Source organism: Bos mutus, chromosome X (genome assembly GCF_027580195.1).
Source record: "Bos mutus isolate GX-2022 chromosome X, NWIPB_WYAK_1.1, whole genome shotgun sequence".
Classification (NCBI taxonomy): Eukaryota; Metazoa; Chordata; class Mammalia; order Artiodactyla; family Bovidae; genus Bos; species Bos mutus.
In genome coordinates this window covers 54,568,941-54,594,737 of record NC_091646.1, presented here as the reverse complement: position 1 = coordinate 54,594,737, position 25,797 = coordinate 54,568,941, and the positions used below count along the sequence as shown (strand labels likewise).

General features: G+C 35.9%; 1 protein-coding gene across 1 annotated transcript; it reads left to right on the top strand.

Moving 5' to 3' along the window:
* Positions 1–341: 341 nt before the first annotated feature.
* Positions 342–19,680, top strand: IL13RA2 (interleukin 13 receptor subunit alpha 2). The gene is made up of 9 exons (XM_005903781.2): positions 342–460; positions 6,125–6,276; positions 7,325–7,478; positions 8,057–8,177; positions 11,657–11,841; positions 12,986–13,128; positions 14,296–14,440; positions 18,735–18,850; positions 19,604–19,680. The coding sequence occupies exons 1-9, from the start codon at positions 367–369 to the stop codon at positions 19,634–19,636; spliced, it is 1,143 nt and encodes a 380-aa protein (XP_005903843.1). The 5' UTR covers positions 342–366; the 3' UTR covers positions 19,637–19,680.
* The last annotated feature ends 6,117 nt before the right edge of the window (positions 19,681–25,797 follow it).

The following is a 25,797-nucleotide window of genomic DNA, read 5'->3' as shown; positions in this document are numbered from 1 at the left end:
ATTTGAGCTCATCATATCTTGGTCATATCATGTGATGTATAATGTGTGTGTGTGTGTGTGTGTGTGTGTGTGTGTGTGTGAAATCCGGGGGTTGAAGTGATATGTTTGTGTTGTCTTGTTTTTGCTTTCATAAGGATGAGACAAAAATCTTCCTTTCCAATTATTTTGGTTCCAAGCTTGATTTTTTTTTTTTTCTGTTTAAATGATTCAAAGGGGCAAAGTTTCCCCAGTTCTTGGTGGAAAGCCCACGAAGAGTTCCTAACTGTGTTTTTAATCACATTTAGTTCATATTGAAGTATGACAATGTTAAAATTGTATCTTTTTCCTTCTTAGAGTGGAAATTTCAAGGTATTAAATCTTAGAGAAATGGCTTTCATTCATTTGGATACCAGATGTCTATATACCCTTCTTATTTGCACAGCTTTTGGCTCTACTTTGTCTTCAAATGCTGAAATAAAAGGTAAACCAAGAATGGAGTAGTTTTAAAATCAGAGATATTAACTGCCTTTTCAAGCTACCATATGAAAGTGCATAAATAGATGGATTATTATTGGAAATATTTCAGGGAGCCCAACACAAAAGATACGTTCTTACTAGTCAGCCTCATGTGTAACGTAACTGATGATAAAAAAAATTTTGTGGGATAAAAGCCAAACTAAAATATACTTTGTATACCTTTTCATATAATCTTTTTTTTTTTTTTTTTTTTTGGTTATCTATTTTTATTTATTTTTTAAATTTAAATTTATTTATTTTAATTGGAAGATAATTACTTTACAATATTGTATTGGTTTTGCCATACATCAACATGAATCCACCACGGGTATACACATGTTCCCCATCCTGAACCCCCCTCCCACCTCCCTCCCTGTACCATCCTTCTGGGTCATCCCAATGCACCAGCCCCAAGCATCCTGTACCCTGCATCAAACCTGGACTGCCAATTCATTTCTTATATGATATTATACATGTTTCAATGCCATTCTCTCAAATCATCCCATCCTCACCCTCTCCCACACAGTCCAAAAGACTGTTCTGTACATCTGTGTCTCTTTTGCTGTCTCGCGTACAGGGTTATTGTTACCATCTTTCTAAATTCCATATATGTGCGTTAGTATACTCTATTGGTGTTTTTCTTTCTGGCTTACTTCACTCTGTATAATAGGCTCCAGTTTCATCCACCTCATTAGAACTGATTCAAATGTATTCTTTTTAATGGCTGAGTAATACTCCATTGTGTATATGTACCACAGCTTTCTTATCCATTCATCTGCTGATGGACATCTAGGTTGCTTCCATGTCCTGGCTATTATAAACAGTGCTGCGATGAACATTGGGATACACGTGTCTCTTTCAATTCTGGTTTCCTCAGTGTGTATGCCCAGCAGTGGGATTGCTGGGTCATAAAGGCAGTTCTATTTCCAGCTTTTTAAGGAATCTCCACACTGTTCTCCATAGTGGCTGTACTAGTTTGCATTTCCACCAATAGTGTAAGAGGGTTCCCTTTTCTCCATACCCTCTCCAGCATTTATTGCTTGTAGATTTGGATCGCAGCCATTGTGACTGGCTTGAAATGGTATCTCAATGTGGTTTTGATTTGCATTTCTCTGATAATGAGTGATGTTGAGCATCTTTTCATGTGTTTGTTAGCCATCTGTATGTCTTCTTTGGAGAAATGTCAATTTAGTTCTTTGGCTCATTTTTTGATTGGGTCGTTTATTTTTCTGGAATTGAGCTGCAGGAGTTGCTTGTATATTTTTGAGATTAGTTGTTTGTCAGTTGCTTCATTTGCTATTATTTTCTCCCATTCTGAAGGCTGTCTTTTCACCTTGCTTATAGTTTCCTTTGTTGTGCAGAAGCTTTTAATTTTAATTGGGTCCCATTCGTTTAATTTTGCTTTTATTTCCAGTATTCTGGGAGGTGGGTCATAGAGGATCCTGCTGTGATTTATGTCGGAGAGTGTTTTGCCTATGTTTTCCTCTAGGAGTTTTATAGTTTCTGGTCTTACATTTAGATCTTTAATCCATTTTGAGTTTATTTTTTGTGTAGGGTGTTAGAAAGTGTTCTAGTTTCATTCTTTAACAAGCGGTTGACCAGTTTTCCCAGTACCACTTGTTAAAGAGATTGTCTTTTCTCCATTGTATATTCTTGCCTCCTTTGTCAAAGATAAGGTGTCCATACGTGTGTGGATTTATCTCTGAGCTTTCTATTTGGTTCCATTGATCTATATTTCTGTCTTTGTGCCAGTACCATACTGTATTGATGACTGTGGCTTTATAGTAGAGCCTGAAGTCAGGCAGGTTGATTCCTCCAGTTCCATTCTCCTTTCTCAAGATTGTTTTGGCTTTTCGAGGTTTTTTGTATTTCCATACAAATTGTGAAATTATTTGTTGTAGCTCTGTGAAAAATACCACTGGTAGCTTAATAGGGATTGCATTGAATCTATAGATTGCTTTGGGTAGTATACTCATTTTCACTATATTGATTCTTCCGATCCATGAACATGGTATATTTCTCCATCTATTAGTGTCCTCTTTGATTTCTTTCACCAGTGTTTTATAGGTTTCTATATATAGGTCTTTAGTTTCTTTAGGTAGATATATTCCTAAGTATTTTATTCTTTTCATTGCAATGGTGAATGGAATTGTTTCCTTAATTTCTCTTTCTATTTTCTCATTATTAGTGTATAGGAATGCGTGGGATTTCTGTATGTTGATTTTATATCCTGCAACTTTACTGTATTCTTTGATTAGCTCTAGTAATTTTCTGGTGGAGTCTTTAGGGTTTTCTATGTAGAGGATCATGTCATCTGCAAACAATGAGAGTTTTACTTCTTTTCCAATTTGGATTCCTTTTATTTCTTTTTCTGCTCTGATTGCTGTGGCCCAAACTTCCAAAACTATGTTAAATAGTAGTGGTGAAAGTGGGCACCCTTGTCTTGTTCCTGACTTTAGGGGAAATGCTTTCAATTTTTCACCATTGAGGATAATGTTTGCTGTGGGTTTGTCATATACAGCTTTTATTATGTTGAGGTATGTTCCTTCTATTCCTGCTTTCTGGAGAGTTTTTTTTTTTTATCATAAATGGATGTTGAATTTTGTCAAAGGCTTTCTCTGCATCTATTGAGATAATCATATGGCTTTCATTTTTCAATTTGTTAATGTGATTTATTACATTGATTGATTTGCGGGTATTGAAGAATCCTCGCATCCCTGGGATAAATCCCACTTGATCATGGTATATGATCTTTTTAATGTGTTGATGGATTCTGATTGCTAGAATTTTGTTAAGGATTTTTGCATCTATGTTCATCAGTGATATTGGCCTATAGTTTTCTTTTTTTTGTGGCATCTTTGTCAGGTTTTGGTATTAGGGTGATGGTGGCCTCATAGAATGCATTTGGAAGTTTACCGTCCTCTGCAATTTTCTGGAAGAGTTTGAGTAGGATAGGTGTTAGCTCTTCTCTAAATTTCTGGTAGAATTCAGCTGTGAAGCCGTCTGGACCTGGGCTTTTGATTGCTGGAAAATTTCTGATTATGGTTTCAATTTCCATGCTTGTGATGGGTCTATTAAGATTTTCTCTTTCTTCCTGGTTCAGTTTTGGAAAGTTGTTACTTTTCTATGAATTTATCCATTTCTTCTAAGTTGTCCATCTTATTGGCATATAATTGCTGATGGTAGTCTCTTATGATCCTTTGTATTTCTGTGTTGTCTGTTGTGATCTCTCCATTTTCACTTCTAATTTTATTGATTTGATTTTTCTCCCTTTGTTTCTTGATGAGTCTGGCTAATGGTTTGTCAATTTTATTTATCCTTTCAAAGAACCAGCTTTTGGCTTTGTTGATTTTTGCTATGGTCCCTTTTGTTTCTTTTGCATTTATTTCTGCCCTAGTTTTCATATAATCTTTTCTAATAAAGAGGCTATTTACCCAAAACCTCATTGTCTGGTATGCAATTAACTGAAAACTTTCCTTAATTACTCAGTTCAGTTCAGTCGCTCAGTTGTGTCTGATTCTTTGCTACCCCATGGACTGTAGCATACCAGGCTTCGCTGTCCATCACCAACTCCTGGAGCTTGCTTAGACTCATGTCCATTGAGTTGGTGATGCCATCCAACCATCTCATCCTCTGTCATCCCCTTCTCCTCCCACCTTCAGTTTTCCCAGCATCGGGGTCTTTTCCAATGAGTCAGTTCTTCACATCAGGTGGCCAAAGTATTGGAGTTTCAGCATCAGTCCTTCCAATGAATATTCAGGACCGATTTCCTTTAGGATGGACTGGTTGTATCTCCTTGCAGTCCAAGGGACTCTTAAGAGTCTTCTCCAACACCGCAGTTCAAAAGCATCAGTTCTTGGCACTCAGCTTTCTTTATAGTCCAACTCTCACATCCATACATGACTACTGGAAAAAACCATAGCTACCTTAACTTTTAAGACAATTAAATAAGTTTTAAAAATACATAAGTTTAAAATGAATTTTAAAAATAATTACACAATTATTAAGTCATGTCTAATGAACTTTTCATTGCAGAAGCTAATTAGAAGTATGTATTTAACAAAAATTTCTAATCATGAACAATAGGATTGTCATTTCATCCTCAATAGAGACCTTCTTTATTTGGTTCATGGGGCTCTCATTTCAAATCATTATTTGTGGCATCATTTATTTCTGTTGATTCTTTTACTTACCTCAATATGTAATATGAAGTAAAGTATTAAAATGAAAAGCAGAGCAGAAATGAGAAGAAATTATTAGCAGAAAGGCAACATGAGAGCAGTACTATGTACTAGATTTGCTAGTAGGCTTAGTAAGTTTATGGGACTTCCCTTGTAGTTCAGACAGTACAGAATCTGCCTACAATGTAGGAGGCCCAGGTTTGATCCCTGGGTCCAGAAAATCCCCTGGAGAAGGGCGTGGCTACCCACTCCAGTATTCTTGCTTCAAGAATTCTGTGGACAGAGGAGTCTGGTGGACTACAGTCCATGGAGTTGCAAAGAGTTGGACATGACTGAGTGACTAACACTTCTACATTTATAGAATAATTTGTTAATTTTTATTGGTTTCTAAATCACCAGATGAAGGAGCCATTGCCTCCTGCTGCCCCCTCCCTTGAAATAAAAGAAGCTGTTTCCTGTCACTCAGCTGCCTACCACTTTTTTTTGAGTCCTTCCAAAGAATGGCTCAGGTTTGCATATTCTACAAATAGCTCTGAGCTTTAGTTAACCAGAGGATTCAATTATCTTGAATGGACCAACAAAATCTACCTGTTCTCCTAATTCTTAAGGCACTTAGCCAGAGTAGTCATATTTTATATTTTCTATCCCTTTTTGTGTGTGCCATATTTTATATTTTCTATCCCTTTGTGTCTATGTGCCATGTATGTTATGTTGTTATACATATAGTAAACACTAGATTAATACTGACTGATTCTTGCTATGAGAGAGATTTATGTAATAAAATGTTCCTACCCAAGACCAAATTGTGGTCTATATGACTGCAGAGATAACTCCATGTTGAATTTCTTATTTCCATGAAAACAATACCTAGCTAGGCTAAGTCACATTTACATATGCAATTTCTTAAAGAAGGGACAACTATGTAGTAGTAATCTAGATTTTTAAAAACAGCTTTTCTGATATTTAATTCACAAGACATAAAACTTATTATTTTAAAGTATAATGTACAGTGGTTTTTAGTATATTCACAAAGTTGTATAATAGCCACAGTTACCAAATTCCAGAATAGTTACATCACCCCAAAAAGAAACTTCATATCCATTAAGTAGTTACATCTCATTCGCCCCTCCCTCCAGCACCTGACAACCACTAATTGATTTTCTGTCTCTATGAATTTGCCTATTTCAATATCTCACGTAAATGAAATCATGCAATATGTGGGCTTCTTTCACTTAGCATAAGGTTTTCAAGGTTCATTCATGTTCTAGCATATATCAGTATTTCATTCTTTCTTATGGCTGGATAATATTCCATTTTATGAATGTATCATAGTTTTTTTTTTTTTTTTCATTCATCAGTTGATGGACATATGGAAGTAATCTAGATTTAAAAATCTTTGTCATAAAATTCAGGATAAAAATTAAAATATTCTATTGATTTTATTTCAGTTAATCCTCCTCAGGATTTTCAAATAGTGGACCCTGGATATTTAGGTTATCTCTATTTGCAGTGGCAACCTCCAGTGTCTCTGGATAATTTTAACAAATGCACTGTAGAATATGAGTTAAAATATCGAAATGTTGATAGTGAAAGCTGGAGGGTAAGTAAAGCATGCACTTAAGATACTAGAGTGCTTATTAGTTTTCTTGTGATTCCTGATGTCAGTGTCTGCTCTTATTTCTGTATCTCAATAGCTATTATTAAGATATAAGTTGCATGCCTGCTGTTGTCTCCTGTGTATCCTGCAATATCTGTTCTCACCCCACCCACTATTAAGACTACCACTGGAAGTACAGGAAAGGAAAACCTGATCTCATGGAATATGGACTCATAGAGTACTTATACATATTACCATATTTCAGAGTTACTTAAATCCTGTGTATGGATCTTACTTATGCTACTGGATGATGTCAGCTTTTTCTCTGTAGGAATTAATCCTTATTTATCTTTGTACTCACCCTACAGAACACAGCATGGTTCTTTGCATATATTGTAGTAAGTGCTCAGTGAAAGTTTATTGAATCATTAACTATTTACATAGTCAACAAGCATTTCTTTCAAAGATTTTGATTGTACAAGGAATTCTGTTATCTTCTTAATTCAGCTAGGTAGTTTCAAAGAACAATTAAAATCAAACAGTCATTGAGTAACTTTTTTTCCAAAAGTTTTCCAAAACTTTTTTGCCAGCTACTTCACTAGCTAGGTATCAGGAATAAAAGGATAAATGATATATGGTTTTAGTCCTTCAGATAGTCGCACTTTGTCTGGCTTCCTCCAGTTACCACCAAGATTGTACATGATTTCATGTGATTTTTGAAAGGTGATAAATTGTCATGTAATAGGCATATGGTACATGAAAATTATCCCTTGATTTCAAGTTGGTTATAGCTCAAGTTCTTGCCACAGAGCCTTTTTTGTCTTCCAGAATTTATTTTAAATGAGGTGTTAAGATCTCATCAAATGACATAATATGCAGAAGGTGAACTCTGCCAAAAATATATCTGGGACACTTTATCGGATAATAATCTGGAATTTCTTAGCTATTGAGGACTCTCCAGAGTATTAATGACTTTTTAGTCTTATTAATGTGGCTCATGATACCATTATTGTTTCTAAGCTTGACTCTGTCTCATCTTTTTATCAAACAGACGATCATCACTAAGAATCTACTTTACAAAGATGGATTTGATCTTAACAAAGGTGTTGAAGCAAAGATACACACACTTCTGCCAAGGCAATGCACAAATGGATCAGAAGTTCAAAGTTCATGGTCAGAAGCTACTTATTGGATATCATCACAAGGTTAAAACAAAGCTCTCTTGTCATAATACTGTTAGAAAAATCTATGGGAAGTAAGTTCCTTAACACTTATACAGCAGATTATATGTACAGTTGAGAATGTGGCACAAAATAGAATCCTTCTGAGAAGTGGGCGACTGGTGTTTTGAATTCTTTAAATCAGAAAACATATGTGGCAAAACCTACATCTTATTTCATGCATGCATGCTCAGTCATGTGCAACTCTTTGTGGCCCCATAGACTATAGCCCTTATTAGGTTAATATAGATCCCAGTTTGGGGCTCATATCAGTGAATATACATGCAACTATGCAGCTGCTCAGAGCATCCTAGAATTATTAATTTGGCACTTCTGCATATGCTTACACTAGTACCAATAAATGAGCCCTCAAAAGTTTTTGATTTTGCATGTTCCACTTGAAGTGAAGTGATTTCCAACAACTTCCTTTGGGGGTTTTCCTGATTATGTTGATTGCTAAATGAAGTGGAGAGGTCAAAGGAAATGAAATAAAATTGCTTAGTGATTTCCCAAGTGATTCATTATCATGTCTTTCAAGCATTCACAGTTTATTCATTTCTTAGGAAATCTGGACACTAAAATTCAGGATATGGATTGTGTATATTACAACTGGCAATATTTACTCTGCTCTTGGAAACCTGGCATGGGTGCCCATTTGGATAGCAATTACAGGTTATACTACTGGTAAGTATTTTTATAATAAGAATTCCATATCCAGAAGATATCTATCAAAATTAATCCACAGTATGAGTAACTGTATTTTCGTTAGGGCTTCCCAGGTAGCTCAGATGGTAAAGAATCTACCTGAAATGCAAGGGACCTGGGTTCAATCCCTGAGTTGGGAAGATCCCCTGGAGAAGGGAATGGCAACCCACTCCAGTATTCCTGCCCGGAGAATTCCATGGACAGAGAAGCCTGGAGGGCTACAGTCCTTGGGGTCGCAAAGAGTCTGACAGGACTGAGCGACTAGCACATATATACATACCAATTCAAACTTTAAAAAATACAAACAAGGCAAACAAAACAGATACTTGGGCCTCTAGATGGGCTTCCCTGATAGCTCAGCTAATAAAAAATCCGCCTGCAATGTGGAGACCCGGGTTCGATCCCTGGGTTGGGAAGATCCCCTGGAGAAGGGAATGGCTACCCACTTCAGTATTCTGGCCTGGAGAAGTCCATGGACTGTATAGTCCATGCAGTCACAAAGAGTTGAACACAACTGAGCGAATTTCATTTTCATTAAACTGAATTCATTATACTTTTTCAGAGTTGGATTTATGATGAAGTTTATTTACAGTTATTTAGGGTTCTCAATGGGAATAAGTAGGTTTAGGCTGTAGCTACTAGAAGGCACTCTATGGGTGATATAAGGAATGCAATCATTGTTTCTGTACTGAGTTAAATTTTGCATCTTCTAGATAGATGGAATTATAACCTAAATAGTTTTGCCATATTTCATATTCTTGCTTTTTAAAAAACCATGTAGCTATTAAAACCTGATCCTTTTTCTGACTTCCATGACTTTGTTAACTCTCACTAAGTGTTTAAATTGTTGTCACTGCTTTTAATATACCATTTAGGTTTGTTGTAGCTTTTCTTCCAAGAAGCAAGCATCTTTTAATTTCATGGCCACTTTGCCAACAATCATATAGTCAAAGCTATGGTTTTTCCAGTAGTCATTTACAGATGTGAGAGTTGGACCATGAAGAAGGCTAAGCACCAAAGAATTGACACTTTCAAACTGTGGTGCTGGTGAAGACTCTTGAGAGTCCCTTGAACAGCCAGGAATATCAAACCAGTCAATCCTAAAGGAAATCAACTCTGAATATTCATTGGAAGGATTGATGCAGAAGCTGAAGTCCCAATAATTTAGCTACCTGATATGAAGAGCCCAACTTGTTGGAAAAGACTCTGATTCTGGGAAAGGTTGAGTACAGGAGGATAAGGGGGCAACAGAGGATGAGTTAGTTGGATGGCATCATTGACTCAATGGACAGGAGTTTGAACAAATTCTGGGAAATAGTAAAGGGCAGGGAAACCTTGCAGCCCATGGGTTTACAAAGAGTCGGATATGACTTAGCAAAATATTTGGCATAAAGTGAATTCAATGGAGTCCAGATATTTGTACCAGTACCATATCAGCTGCTAGGCTCATATTTTGGCTGCAAGGAGATCCAACCAGTCCATTCTGAAGGAGACCAGCCCTGGGATTTCTTTGGAAGGAATGATGCTAAAGCTGAAACTCCAGTACTTTGGCCACCTCATGCGAAGGGAAAAGACTCTGATGCTGGGAGGGATTGGGGGCAAGAGGAGAAGGGAACGACAGAGGATGATATGGCTGGATGGCATCACTGACTCGATGGATGTGAGTCTGAGTGAACTCCGGGAGTTGGTGATGGACAGGGAGGCCTGGCGTGCTGGGATTCATGGGGTCGCAAAGAGTCGGACACAACTGAGTGACTGAACTGGCTGGCTTTTATGAGATTTATCCCTATGTGTATTATGTTCTCAGAGGATTTTCATTCATTTTATTAAACATAACAATATTTTATGTCTGCTTTTATTTTTAAATGTTTTAATTAAATTTTCTCTTTCATTTTTATATTTTATTTACTTTGAAATTTGATTTTTATTTTATATTAGAATATAGTTGATTTACAATGTTTTTAGTTTCAAGTGTACAGCAAAGTGATTCAGTTATACATATACATATATCTCTTCTTTTTCAGTTTCTTTTCCCACATAGGTTATTATAGAATATTGAGTAGTTTCCTGTGCTATACAGTAGGTCCTTATTGATTACCTATTTTGTATATAATAGTGTGTATATTTTAATCCAAGCTCCTAATTTACCCCACCACCACCTTTCCCCTTTAGTAACCATGTTTGTTTTTGAAGTCTATGAGACTGTTTCTGTTTTGTAAATAAGTTCATTTGTGTCATTTTGTATATTTAAATATAAGTGATATCATATGATATTTTTATTTCTCTTTCTGATTTACTTCATTTGTATGATAATATCTAGCTCCATTCATGTCGCTGCAGATAGCATGATCTCATTTATTTTTATGGCTAAGTAGTATTCCATTTTGTATATGTACCACATCTACTTTATCCATTCATCTATCAATGGACATTTAGATTGCTTCCATGCCTTGGCTACTGTAAACAGTGCCACTATGAATACTGAGATGCATGTATCTTTCCTAGTTCGTTTTCTCCAGCTATATGCCCAGGAGTGGGATTGCTGGATCATATAGTAGTTTTATTTTTAGTTTTTTTAAGGAACCTCCATACTGTTCTTTATAGTGGTTATACCAATTTATATTCCCACCAACAGTGTAGGAGGGCTCCTTTTACTTCACACCTGCTCCAGCATTATTTTTCTTTCTTTTTTTCCCACTGAAGTGAGATTGACTTACAGTGTTGCTCCAATCTCTGCTGTACAGCAAAATGACTCAGTTATATACATATATACATTCTTTTCCATTGTGGTTTATCACAGGATATTGAATATAGTTCCCTGTACTATACATTAAGAGCTTGCTGTTTATCCATTCTAAATGTAATAGTTAGCATCTACCAACCCCATTTCCAGCATTGATTGTTTGTAGACTTGTTGATGAAGGCCATTCTGACTGGTATGAGGTGACACCTCATTGTAGTTTTGATTTGCATTTCTCTAATAATTACTGATGTTGAACATCTTTTCCTATGCTTCTTGGCCACCTTGTAAATCTGCTTTTAAATCTGCTTTCTTCTAGTAAATTCTTCAGTACTGTATTTCAAAAAGCAGTACCATTCAGGATTATCAATATAAATCCCATGTTTTCCTAATAGGAATCTTATTCTTTGATTCACAATCCTATTGGTGAATCAACATAACCTAAATATATGAGTAAGAATTATTGCCTTATATCTGAAATTTTGTATAGATTCCCACCAGACTGTAAGCTCTGTAAAATAATGGGCTGTGTCTACTTTCCTTACTATTGTACCCCTAGCACTTTTCATGGGATCTGGCACATAGTTGGTATTCAGTAAATGTTGTATGTTATTAAATTATTTTTTATTTATCTGGTATTTTAAAATAATTGAAAACTGAGCAACATACAACTAGAAGATATTGATAAACACAATTCTTACCACACTTCTTTTTATAGGTATGAGGGCTTGGACCATGTGTTAGAGTGTATTGATTACATCCAGGCTAAAGGAAAAAATATTGGATGCAGGTTTCCCTACTTGGAGTCATCAGACTATAAAGATTTCTACATCTGTGTTAATGGATCATCAGAATCCCAGTTAATCAGACCCAGCTATTTCATTTTTCAGCTTCAAAATATAGGTGAGGTAAACAACTTCAAAATGTTTCTAGTTTAGACCATTTACAACCGACCATGTGGAAGAGAAGAGGTAGATAAATAGATATCTACTGGAATGCAAAGCCAGAAAACTGGAGGCCAACAGAGTACAAGGAAGAACTAATTAAATATAAAAGTATGGAAGATAAGGAATTGAATGAGTATAAAGCATAGTTTTCATTTAGAATTCATAATTTGTTTCCCAGCTTCAGAGTTTGTCTTCTAGAAAGTATTTTTGTCTAGTGTTAATAATGGAATAATTATGGAATCACTCATTCCCAATGCTCAAAAGGCCCTGGGAATAGGTTGGATATTGTCTGAGTCTGTGTTCTCATTTCTAACAGTTATAAGAATGACAGGTTCTAGAGCCAGCCATAAGTTTTGAATTTATTACATTCTAGCTATATGACTTTGGGTGAGTTACTCTTAATATGTTTCAATTTCCTTATCAGTAAAATGAAGATAATAGAGGACCACCTCATAGATTTATTGTGAGATATGAATAAGTTTATGACGTAACATTCCTGGTTTACTTCCTGACACATCATAAGCTCTAAATAAGAATTAGCTATTAATAAAAATAAAAATACTAGTAGTAATTTGTTGTGGTAGTTGTTTCTAATGCCATAAAATGGAAAAATGACTGTAATGATTTGGATCTTCTAGCTTTTCTCTTTACATATTTGTCAATATGTGGCTTAACAAAAAATCAGTTTCCCAAATAACCAAGTTTCTTCAACTGATCTTGGTTAGCAAGTGGCTTTGATTTTAATTCACATTGGGGCTTCCCTTATAGCTCAGTCAGTAAAGGATCTGCCTGCAGTGCAGGAGACCTGGGTTCGATCCCTGGGTTAGGAAGATCCCCTGGAGAAGGAAATGGCAACCCACTCCAGTATCCTTGCATGGAAATCTCATGGACAGAGGAGCCTGGTGGGCTGCAGTCCATGGGGTCTCAAAGAGTCAGACACAATTAAGCAACTAACGCTTATTTACTTACTTATAGAGAATAGTCTTGAGCCACCTGATTTACCCTGGAGGCTTCAGTTAATAGGTGCCCCTAGCTTTTGATAAAGGCTACTGCTAAACTTCAATAACTTTCATGTTGAAATTGTTTCCTTTTGTTTTCAGTTAAACCTTTGCCACCAGACTACCTTAGTCTTACTATGAAGAATTCAGAAGTCAACCTGAAATGGAGCATTCCCAGAGGACCTATTCCAGCAAAATGTCTCATTTATGAAATTGAGTTCACAGAAGATGATACTGCCTGGGTGGTATGGAAATTTCATTTATTTGGGAAAATCATAAACACAGCCTTTTAAATAAAATAGTAAACATGAGAACCAAAGTCAGTTGCTATTCACATGAGGATGGAACATGACATGCACCTTAGTTTAACTTCCAGAAAACCAAACAATCTTGTGGACAACAGAAAGATGCTTGCAGTCTGAAAGTATAATCAGCTAATTATACCAACTTTAAAGCTACATAGGTCCTTAGAGATAATCTAGTCACTTGTTTCCAAATTGTTATATATTAATTTTATTCATTGGTTTCCAGCTTAGGGAGTGGTGGAAACAAGTGATGAAGACAAGTGGTGGAGACAATTGATTAGACTAGTTCTAATCAATTCACTTCACATACAGATGAAAAAAACTGATTTATTCTACTTGAAAAAATAGATTTACAAGTCCCAAGGAAGTGAATTGACTTACAATAAAATTATGTACCTAGAACTAGAATCCAGATCTTATTCCCAGTCTACTTTAATTTACATTACATTATGCTAGCTCCCAAGAAAAGTTATAACAAATGAAAAGCTGTTGTTTTGGATGAGAAACACTCTTTGGCTCTTTTAAATGAAAAACTGAAGTAATCATGAAGTGATTTTCTTTTTTTCTTTTGAGAACATCCAGCTGTGTGTATTCTCATATCGGAAGGGGTGGTTTCGTGTCAGGCCCTGAGCACTGTTATACTGGTCTTATGATTAAACAAAATAAGAATAAGGGAAAAAAGAAGCTTTGTGTGTATGAACTTTACAGTATCCATAGAAACAACCTTCGATGATGACTCTTTTTGCTAACTCAGTATATGTAGCATTTTCTAATTTATGGAATCTGGACAATTTGAAACTAATCCAAAATGGGAGTCATAAGCACCAAAACTACCTAGGAATTTTGCCCTGTCATATATTCCCTTTACTACCAGTAATCCATTATCACTACAGGAAAAATTTTAAGTATAAATAAGGAAGAAAGAATGAAAAGTAAAACACCATACAGCGATGGCCACTGTTAGGATTTTGGTATATACCTTTCTAGGCATTTGATGCATTTATTTCATGTAACAAAATTCACTTTATAAAAATGACAAATCAAATGGAGTATGGCTAGCTGCAGTTAGATCAAATAATGACATCTTATTTTTTTCTTGGCTTTCAGACTACCACAATTGAAAATGAAATATACATCACAAGAACATCAAATGAAAGTCTCCAATTATGCTTTTTAGTAAGAAGCAAAATGAATATTTATTGTGCAGATGATGGAATATGGAGTGAGTGGAGTGATGAACAGTGCTGGAAAGGTATGGGATAAAAGAACAGTAGAGTATTTCTAGCGCTGTTTGAGGAAGAAGATGCCTTATTGGATGTCATAGGTCACTACAATTTAGTGACACAGGTTATCAATATCATAGGGTCAACCTTTCTTCACCATTTTTTTTAATTGAAGTATAGTTTCTTGAGATATAAGTTACAAGTGTACAATATAGTGATTCACAATTTAAAAGGCTTTACTCCATTTAAAGTTATTATAAAATATTGGCTATATTACTTATTTTTATAGATGTCTATAATATTAATTGAGCTGTATCTTTTCCACACTGCAAGGTTTAATAAATTCTGTTTGATTCTTTCTACTTTCATTTGACAAGCTAATTTTACCTGTTTTGCTTTGATTTTGCTAGTGGATTACCTTCCAATGGTAGTCTTAGCTCCAAAATTTGGTGGTGCTATTCTTGAGTTTCTTATATACTTACCAGATGTTAACCAAATCTGTATTAGTACCAACTGGAGTTGCAGTAGTACATTTACTCTGAAGTTTTACATACAAGCATATATGTATTTTATTAGACCCTTGGGTATATTATGTATCTTCTTTATATGGTTTTGAAAAATTATATGCTCATTATTCAAGATTTTTAAAGTCTATGCCTCTTCCCCATTGAAATTCAAATGAATCCATTTAAATGTTAGAAAGAGGGAACAATCATAAAATATGTTGATATAGTTATTGAAGAAAATATATTTTAAAAAGAACAGTAACTAAACTATTTGCTCTTTGCTAGCAAAATTAATTTTCTCTCAGTGAATTTTGTAATTATGAAAGTCCAAATGCTCTTGCTGCTGCTAAGTCTCTTCAGTCGTGTCCGACTCTGTTCAACCCCATAGACGGCGGCCCACCAGGCTCCCCCGTCCCTGGGATTCTCCAGGCAAGAACACTGGAGTGTGTTGCCATTTCCTTCTCCAAAGCATGAAAGTGAAAAGTGAAAGTGAAAGTGAATTAGCTCAGTCGTGTCCGACTCTTAGCGACCCCATGGACTGCAGCCTATCAGGCTCCTCTGTCCATGGGATTTTCCAGGCAAGAGTACTGGAGTGGGGTGCCATTGCCTTCTCCAAATGCTCTTGCAGATAGTCTATAAACAAAAGATAAATTAGCAAGCACTTCAACTGAACATAGATTTATAGGAAATCTAATGTTCTGTTTTAGCTAGTTTAAGTTGTTGTAGTTCAGAGTCTTGTTATAGTTCAGTTATCAACATTCTTGCTTTTCTGTCAGAAGAGAGAATGTGCTAGTTCTTTTGTGGGGAAGACTATTTTAATCAATATTTTCCTATGCTTTTGATTTTCAAGAGAACAGAAATCTTAAACAAGACACTTGTTTTTGAGTGTCTGGTACCATGCCTAATGAACATTTTTCTGAATAATATGTTATCACTAGTAAAATATACATTCTGTTTACTTCCAACACTGATTTAAAGTGACTTATGGTAAAAGATGTATTTCAATTAAATATGTTTGGGATTGACATGAACACACTATATTTAAAATGAATAACCAATAAGGACCTATTATATAGCACAGGGATCTCTGCTGAATACTCTGTAATAACCTAAATGGGAAAAGAATTTGAAAAGAATATATATATATATATATATATATATATATACAACTGAATTGTTTTGCTGTACACCTGAAGCTAATACAACATTGTTAACCAATAATATGGCAACATAAAATAAAGAATTAAAAAAAGAAAATAAACTTTCATGGAAGACAAAAATAGCAATATAAACAACATTGAGAAAGTGGCAAAATATTATTGTGCTTCATGGTATACTAGCTTTATCAATATAAATGTTAGTAATTATTTTAAATGGAAGGAAATCAGCTCAGCCTTGTTCTTTCTTGAAGGCATATAAACACATATGCAGATACAAACATATAATGGCATTTTTATTGATCATTCATCTCCTTTTATGTTGTTCCATTATAATAGAATCTGTTTTTGTTATCTTGCTATTAGTATACTGATATCATTCTCTTTCATATATCAGATATTTGTTAAGCACCTACTACATGTCAGAGTTTTTCAGGTACTGGAGGTACAGTGGTAAAAAAAAAAAAAAATCTTTGTTCTCATTGAATTTATATTTTATTCCCAAGTTAAGTAGAGATAGACATAAGCAAAGAAGCCAAATATATCTTATAATCACTAAGGGCTATGGAGGAAAAACAGACAGAGAGAGAGAAAGAACTCAATTAACTAAAGATACATGGAATCAGAAAGAACACTTACTTGTACTATGTTTATTTTTTTTTTCATTTTTGTCACTAATATAAAAAATCTGAGACTCTGGAACTGACACTGTGCCCTGAATTATATCTTGTTTCGATTCCTGGGTCGGGAAGATCCGCTAGAGAAGGGATAGGCTACCCACTCCAGTATTCTTGGGCTTCCCTTGTGGCTCAGCTGGTAAAGAATCTGTCTGCAATGCAGAAGACCTGGTTTGGGAAGATCCCCTGGAGAAGGGAAGGCTACCCACTCCAGTATTCTGCCCTGGAGAATTCCATGTATAGTCTATGGGACCACAAAGAGTCAGACAGGACTGAGTGACTTTCACTTTCATTAGTCAATGAGTGTTTAAAGAAGACATGGTGAATTTTTAGCCACATTCTCAAAATAACATCCTTTTATATATTTTACATATAATCTTCTTTTTTAAAGTTGGAGTATAATTGATTTATGTTGTTTTTTTGTTTGTTTTTGTTTTTTAAACTTTTTGTATGTAATCTTAACCATGTTTTTGATGACAGATTTCTTTTGCCCTGATGGCTATCTCTTGGTAGAATCTTAATAAGTTTTAGATTAGAAACAAAGACTTTTGAGATGCATGTGGTCTTATTTCTTTTGCACATTTCTTATTGGATGTTTTAAGTTATAGAAAAATAGCACAGTAATATTTTGAAAATGACTATCTTATTCAGGATTTACTCTGAAACTTCACAAAAGAAGCCTATTTCTTGCTGTTAATTTTGCATGCCAGAAGCTCATATCATTAGTCATTTCTCTGGATTATATCCTTGCAATTCTTAACTGGGCCTATGAATTTGGTAATTTTCTAATAGAAAATAAGATCCTAAATGAATAAGACACCAAGAAAAAGTGGGGCTGGAGATAGTTTTGAGTATAGGTATAGGCCTAAGATTCAAAATGTTCCATAGTATTTCAAAAATGTGGGAGATACTGGTTTTGGAAGGATAAACCTTGTATACATTTTCAATTTGTCTAGTGATTGCTCATTTCTTGCTATGCAGTGAAAGTGTCAGTTACTCAGTTGTGTCCAACTCTTTGTGACCCCATGGACTGTAGCCCACCAGGCTCCTCTGTCCATAGAATTCTTTAGGCAAGAATACTGAAGTGGGTTGCCATTTCCTTCTCCAGAGGATCTTCCCAACCCAGGTATCAAACATGGCTCTCCCTCATTGCAGGCAGACACTTTACCAACTGAGCCACCAGGGAAGCCCTTGCTATGCAGAAGAACCATTAAAATTTCATCCCTAAAAAAAAAAAAAAAAAAAAAGAATGATAAGAAAAAGCTCATTTCTTTAGTCTCCAGAATGTGAGACAATTTCAAAAACATGACTTTTAAAGACTAGCTCCATTATTTGCACTGAGACTTATTGAAGACCAACTTTCACTCACTACTGCATTGTATGATATAAACATTTGACTTATTGAGAGTTAAGAGATACATATGGTGTGTTTATCTAATCCCTCTGTTAATATTTTACCACTGTGTTTTTGTAAAAAATTCACAAGAACAAATTTGAAACAAAATCATGTAAGAAAATATGAATGGGGGGAGGAAATTCCCTGGTGGTCTAATGGCTAAGACACTGTGCTTTCAATGCAGGGGGACCTAGGTTCTAACTCTGGTCAGGTAGCTAGATCCCACATGCCTCAACTTAGAGTTTTAATGCCGAAACTAAAGATCTTGTATGCCGCAACTAAGATCTGGCACAGCCAAATAAATAAATAAATATTTTTTAAAGAAAATAGAATGGGGCTTTAGGTAGTTATTTCTCTAAGCAAAATGAAGAGCTGTCACAATCCAGTAAAGTAGTTGTTCTATAAAAAAAAAGTGCACGAATTAAAGGAATGCCATACTCAAACATCACACTGGGAGATATGGCAGAAGTTGCCAAGTTTAACTCAGTTCTTCTCCATTTACAAGTTTATTTATAAAATAATTCCATTTTCAAAATAATTGTACACATCTAACCCTTTCCCTTTTTTTTTTGTGATTTTAATCCTAGGTGACATATGGAAGGAAATCTTACTATTTTTCTTGGTACCGTTTGTTCTTGTCTCATTATTTGTTTTGATAGTTACTTGTACACTTTTATATAAGCAAAGAAATTTATTGAAAATGGTAAGTTGTATAGCATTACCATGTTTAGTCTGAGGTAATAGATAAAAAAATATTTTGCTTTAGAACTGATGAACCTACATTTTATAACCACCTGTACACTGTGAATGTACAATGATGTTGTGTAGACTATGATAATGTCTTAAGAATGAACAGTAATTTAAAAAATTAACCCTAAAAAGGTACATTTTGGGGTGAACTTGCTTTTGATGATGTATAAGAATAATGCTTTAGAACATGAAACGCTACCTTTAGATTAAGGAAAACATGAGAATTACAGGAGAAAAGCAGGATGGGGAAAAGGAAAGACTGACTTAAAATGTACACAGCTTGATATATATTACTAGTGTGCCACAGGTGAAAGATCGCAAAAATTTTAAAAATCTTGGTGCATAACCTCCGAGAGCTCACACTCCAGTTCTGCTAGCTGTACAGTAGAATCTATACAAAAACATAACCTGCATTATGAGCTGATTATAACCTGCATTATGAGCTGATTTTAGCTATTTGAGTTATACAGATAATGCTATAGGTTGACCACTGTATCTTTGGTGAGCTTTAAGAAGGAAATGTGACTTAGAGGAAAAATACCATAATGCCAAGTCTTTTAAAGATAAAAGAAATGTGAATGTACATGAAATGTTTTGCTTTATTCCCTGCTGAATGCTTTTTTTCTATTTCTCTGAGTTATTAATCTAAGTCAAATAGTTTGTGTTATTAATGACTGTTAATAATGGAGCTCTTTCTTAATTTCAGGTTTTTCATACTGAAAAAAGAAGCCCTTTCTAATCAAGATTCACTCTGTTGACTCAATAAATCCCAGTCGTATGGCCAAATGTTAGATATGAGTCTTATCAAACTGAATTTTTTCCTAAATGTTGAATAAATTTTATTTTGAAAACATTGTTGTCTTTAAATAGGCGTTTGATTATTAAAATCCTCAATTAGTAGGGAATTTTATGGATTCTATTAACAGATTTTTTTTTCTTATTAAGACACAAAGTTCAGAGACTTCCTTGGCAGTCAAGTGGTTATGACTCTGCTCTTCCACTGCAGGGTTCTAAATTCCACTGGTCAGGGAACTAAGGTCCCTCACGCTGGGTGGTGAGGTCAAAAACAAAAACAAAGTTCAACCAATTAAATTGAAGATCTAATTACCTTTATTAGGTGATTCATGAATCAGACTGCATCCTACCTAGCAACTAGAAGGGTACTCTGAGGGGTTGTACAAAACAGAAGGTTTTTATAGGAAGAAGGATAGGGCAAGGAAGCTATTAGCAAAAGAAAAAAAGGATTGTTTTTAGGCCAACACATCTTCTTTTTTGAGGGGGGAAGGGAAAGCAAGGGGTTTTAGCAGGCAGATTGCCTCTTCTTCTCTGAGGGGATATAGAGAGCCCATGTAGCAGGTGACCTCATTGGTGCTGACCAGAAAATTCCAGACTGGTTGATTAAGATTACATTTCTGGTGAAGGTCAAAACTGCAATTAGGTTAGTTGTTTAATCTACATTTGCTATCATGGGCTTTAGCACAAGTTGTGCCATTTTGGGCCTGTGGTTTTCTCTTTAACATTTCCTCAATCCAAGATGAGAGTGCTACATATAGAAAAATCAAGGGATGGGTCAGAATATAATCTGTGATGTATTTGTAAAACAATGTGATTTTGAGAATGGCACTGAGTCATAGAGATATTGTCAAATATGGAATATGAGATCCTAATTTTTTTATTAATTGCACTTGGGATGAAAGTATTCACCATGAATGAGGTTGTTTGGCTTTAAAATAAGATGTGGAGAGGATTAATAAGAAGCAAGAAATTTTAAATACATTCATAGTCTAAATGTGTGCTTCCCATTTCATGAAAAGGTGGGAAGCATGCAGTGCTTCAGGTCAGTTCAGTTCAGGCACTCAGTCATGTCTTACTGTGACCCTAGGGAAGGCAGCACGCCAGGCTTCCCTGTCCATCAGCAACTCCCTGAGCTTGATCAGACTCATGTCCATTGAGTTGGTGATGCCATACAATCATTTCGTCCTCTGTGATCCCCTTCTCCTCATGCCTTCAATCTTTCCCAGCATCAGGGTCTTTTCCAATGAGTCATTTCTTTGCATCCAGTGACCAAAGTCTTGGAGCTTCAGCATTAGTCCTTCCAATGAATATTCAAGATTGATTTCCTTTAGGATGGACTGGTTGGAACTCCTTGCTGTCCAAGGGACTCTCAAGTGTCTTCTCCAACACCACAGTGCAAAAGCATCAATTCTTTGGCACTCAGCTTTCTTTATGATCCAACTCTGACATCCTTACATGACTACTGAAAAAACCATAGCTTTGACTAGATGGATCTTTGTCAGCAAAGTAATGTCTCTGCTTTTTAATATGCTATCTAGGTTGGTCATAGCTTTTATTCCAAGGAGCAAGTGTCTTAATTTCATGACTGCAGTCACCATCTGCAGTGATTTTGGAGCCCCCCAAAATAAAGTCTGACACTATTTCCACTGTTTCCCCATCTATTTGCCATGAAGTGATGGGACCAGATGCCATGATCTTAGTTTTCTGAATGTTGAGTTTTAAGCCAACTTTTTCACTCTCTTCTTTCACTTTCATCAAAAGGCTCTTTAGTTCTTTTTCACTTTCTGCCATAAGGGTAGTGTCATCTGCCTATCTGAGGTCATTGATACTTCTCCTGGCAATCTTGATTCCAGCTTGTGCTTCATTGAATCTGGCATTTCACGTGATGTACTCTGTATATAGGTTAAATAAGCAAGGTGACAATACACAGCCTTGATGTACTCCTTTCCAAATTTTGAACCAGTCCCTCGTTCCATGTCCAGTTCTAACTGTTACTTCTTGACCTGCATACAGATTTCTCAGGACGCATGTCAGGTGGTCTGGTATTCTCATCTCTTTAAGAATTTTCCATAGTTTGTTGTGATCCACACAGTCAAAGGCTTTAGTGTAGTCAATGAAGCAGAAGTAGATGTTTTTCTGGAATTCTCTTGCTCTTGCTATGATCCAACGGATGTTGGCAATTTGATCTCTGGTTCCTCTGCCTTTTTCTAAATCCACCTTGAACATCTGGAGATTCTCGGTATATGTACTGTTGAAGCCTAACTTGCAGTGCTTAAAAGGCTGAAAATAATGAAATGACAAGAGATCGTATTTGAAATATTCAGATGTTATAAACTATGTAATACAAGCTTGAGAGTTTCCTATGCTAGTTGGCAGGCAACATTTCCTATTTTCTCGTGGTGTGTGTGTGTGTGTGTTTTAATTCGTTCAGAGACCAAAAAGCACAAGCCTCTGAAATCAGTAAGAAGCCTTTTAAAGGTACATGCAAACTTCAGACCGATTGACAGTTAACTCCTAGTAGAAGATGTGGCAACCGAGCTATAGACAGTTACTTTAAAATTTAGAGATTAATGATCTATAGATTACAATCAAGTTTTAGATCAATATCTAATATTATTCAGAATTATTCTGCTGTGTGGTCCACAGACCAACAGAGTGGGTTTTTCCTGGGAACTTATTAGAAGAAATGCAGAATCTCAGACTCCAACCCAGACCTACTTAATTAACAGTCTGCACTTTAACAACATCCCCAAGTGATTCATTTGCACATTCAGTTGTATGGCAAAACCAACACAATATTGTAAAGTAAAAACAAAATAATAATAATAAAAATTATAAAAAAAAAGAAAAACACTAATATATTGCAATATTCTAGAATGAAAAAGACTAAAATAGTATAATGGATAGATTAGAACATGGGCAGATTAACTGCAGCTTTGACTATCATTGTCACTGATCATCTGTCTCTAAAAGGAGAGAAAAGACCTAAAACTGAGATATAAACTAGAATACCATTGTCTACTACCACTTGTATTCAATGATAGGATGCACCACCATTTCCTTAAGTAGACCTATACTTGTGAAACATGTATAACAGTATCAGGATTGTCAACCTATACCCCTACAAGAAAGAACACTATCAACTAGATTACAGTGCCTTTTTCTTTTGCTTTTAGTCTTGCAAACTCCATTCATTTCCAAAGTTACTTAAGTCAGGGGATCTTAGTGAGGTGGTTTCATACATTTTTAATATAATTAGATTAGTCAAATTCTGCATTCCTTTCTTGATGTCAACAAGTTATGGATACATTGATTCACTTTTTGTGCTGTAACGTTCTACTGGTTTTGACAAATATGATGTCATGTATTTACCATAACATTATACAGAAGAATTTCACTGCCCTAAAACATCCTCTATGCCTGGAGAAGGAAATGGCAATCCACTCCAGTAGTCTTGCCTGGGAAATCCCAGGGACAGAAGAGCCTGGTGGGCCACAGTCCATGGGGTCTCAAAGAGTCAGACACGACTTAGTGACTGAGCACAGTCATTTTTTTTCTAATATCTAATGAAGTTTAAAATTTTTATTTACTTATTTTAATTGGAGGATAATTTATTTACATTATTGTTGTGGTTTTTGCTATACATCGACATGAATCACCCATGGTGCACATGTGTCCCCCATCCTGAACACCCCCCCACCTACCTCCCCATCCCACCCCTCTGGGTTGTCCCAGAGCACTGGCTTTGACTGCCCTGCTTCATGCGTGGAAATTGAACTGGTCATCTGTTTAACCTGTGGTAATATACATGTTTCAATGCTATTTCCTCAAATCATCCCACCCTTGCATTCTCCCACACAGTCCAAAAGTCTGCTCTTTACATCTGTGTCTCTTTTGCTGCCTGGCATATAGAATTGTTGTTACCTTCTTTCTAAATTCTATATATATGCATTAATATACTGTATTGGAGTTTCTCTTTCTGACTTACTTCACTCTGTATAATAGGCTCCAGTTTCATCCACCTCATTAGAACTGACTCAAATGTGTTCTTTTTTATAGCTGAATAATAATCCATTGTGTATATGTACCACAACTTCCTTATCCATTCATCTGAGCACAGTCATTTTTAGGAACAGTGTAGGCCACACAAAACACATCAGTGGCTCCTAGTTTGTGACCTTTAATATCTTTTTTCCCACTTGGCTCTCTGCTCCACAGGGGCACATGCCTGCTACTCTGCTCACCCAATGTCTGGATTCAACAAATGGAAAAATAAAAATAGAAGATGGACCCACCCTCTCAGTAGAGCACCAGGTTCAGAAAGAAAACACAGGCAAGGAGAGAGCATTCTGTCACTCCCTGTTTTTTGATTGCCTGCTGGAAATGTCGCCATGTCCCTTTAAGACCTACTCCCAGTTGACCCTGGCAAGCTTCCTTATCCTCTGCCCTGAAGTCATCACAATGGCCACATGAGTTCTGGCCATGGCGGGCCCTCTGCGACATCACAAAGAGCCCAGCCCTACCTGGTCCTCAGTCTCCAGGTGCCAGGGCAGACTAGCACACCAGGAGCCATTTCCTCTCTTCTCACCATGTGGTCCCTGAAATGGCTCCTGTTTTTATTTATGTGTGTCTCCTGTTTCTACGATTTAAAGTTTTCTCTGAGAGAGAAAGCCGAAGAGCTCCAGGGGAAGGTGTTCTGTGGGGGGCACATTCTAATTCAGCAGAATCTACCAGAGCATGCCCAAGACTGGCTTGAGATCATGTCGCTCTGGCTTTTCTTCATTGTTCTGATGTACATGATAGTTAAGGTAGCAGGAGAGAGTTGGTGAGAGTAAATGTGCACCCCTGCCCATTAGGGCAGTTCATTTGGCTCTCCAGGAAAGAAAAAAAGAAAAAAAGCCTTCCCTTGACAGGCTATACCTTTGATACCTTAATCCAGCTCAAGATGGACCTTGTGAAATTTGTGTCCAGGGTGCAGAATCTGAAACTCGCCAGGGCAACCAGCGGTAACCTCAGACTCCCCAAATTCAAGGTGACTGCAGATGCATAAAATAACATTAAAATATATGAGCTATGGGGTGATAAAGACCCCCAATCGAGTGGATTTGTGTGTCAAAGTAGGAGAGGAAAAGTTGATTGTTCACAAACTGCATCCAAACTAATAAAACTATTTTGAAGCAAAAGAAAAAAAAAAAAACTGAGATTTTTTCATTCGCTCTACAGTTTTACTTTTACCAGAATGTCCTATAATTGGCATCATGCAGTGTATAACCTTTTCCAGACTAGCTTATTTTACTTAGTGACATCCATTCAGATTTCATCTGTTTCTTTTTGTGATTTGATAGCTCATTTCTTTTTAATCTTGAATAGTATTCTGTCATGTTGATGTACCATAGTTTGTTTATCCATTCATCAATTAAAGAACACTCTGGTTGCTTCCAATTTGTGTGTTTGTGTGTGTGTGTGTGTGTGAGAGAGAGAGAGAGAGAGAGTATGAATTAAGCTGTATGAAACTCATGTGCATGTTTTTGTGTGGGCATTAGCTTTCAAATCATTTGGTTAACTATCTAGGAGCATAATTGCTAGATCATACGGTATGACAATGTTGAGCTATGTAAGAAATTGCTTCCAAAGTGATTGTACCATTTTGAATTCCCACTAACAATGAATAAGAGTTCCTGTTGTTCCTCATCTTTGCCAGTAATTGACTTTGTCAGATTTTTTTTTTCAGATTTTTGTATTTGACCATTCCAATAAGTGTGTAGTGGTATCTCATTGTTTTCATTTCACCAGTCTACTCTAAAAAGTTATTTCCATATTTCCGTTGTGTTTTATTACCATAAATTCTTCAGGTGTTTTATCTTTAATCTGAGGTTTAAATAGATCTTCTGCTCAGCTAAACTGCCGCTGCTATTTATACCATCAGTTATTATTTTGCTACATTAGTCCTTTAATAATTTTTTTCATGAAGGATTCATAATTTGAGGTCATGTATATTGGATAATATTTATTTCTAATTGAACAACACCTCATGCGAAGAGTTGACTCATTGGAAAAGACTCTGATGCTGGGAGGGATTGGGGGCAGAAGGAGAAGGGGACAACA

Coding starts and splice junctions, on each gene's coding strand:
- IL13RA2 (XM_005903781.2), top strand. CDS start 367: ATGGCTTTCATTCATTTGGATACCAGATGTCTATATACCCTTCTTATT. Junction 7,479..8,056: donor TTATTGGATATCATCACAAG/GTTAAAACAAAG, acceptor TTCATTTCTTAG/GAAATCTGGACACTAAAATT. Junction 14,441..18,734: donor TGATGAACAGTGCTGGAAAG/GTATGGGATAAA, acceptor TTTTAATCCTAG/GTGACATATGGAAGGAAATC.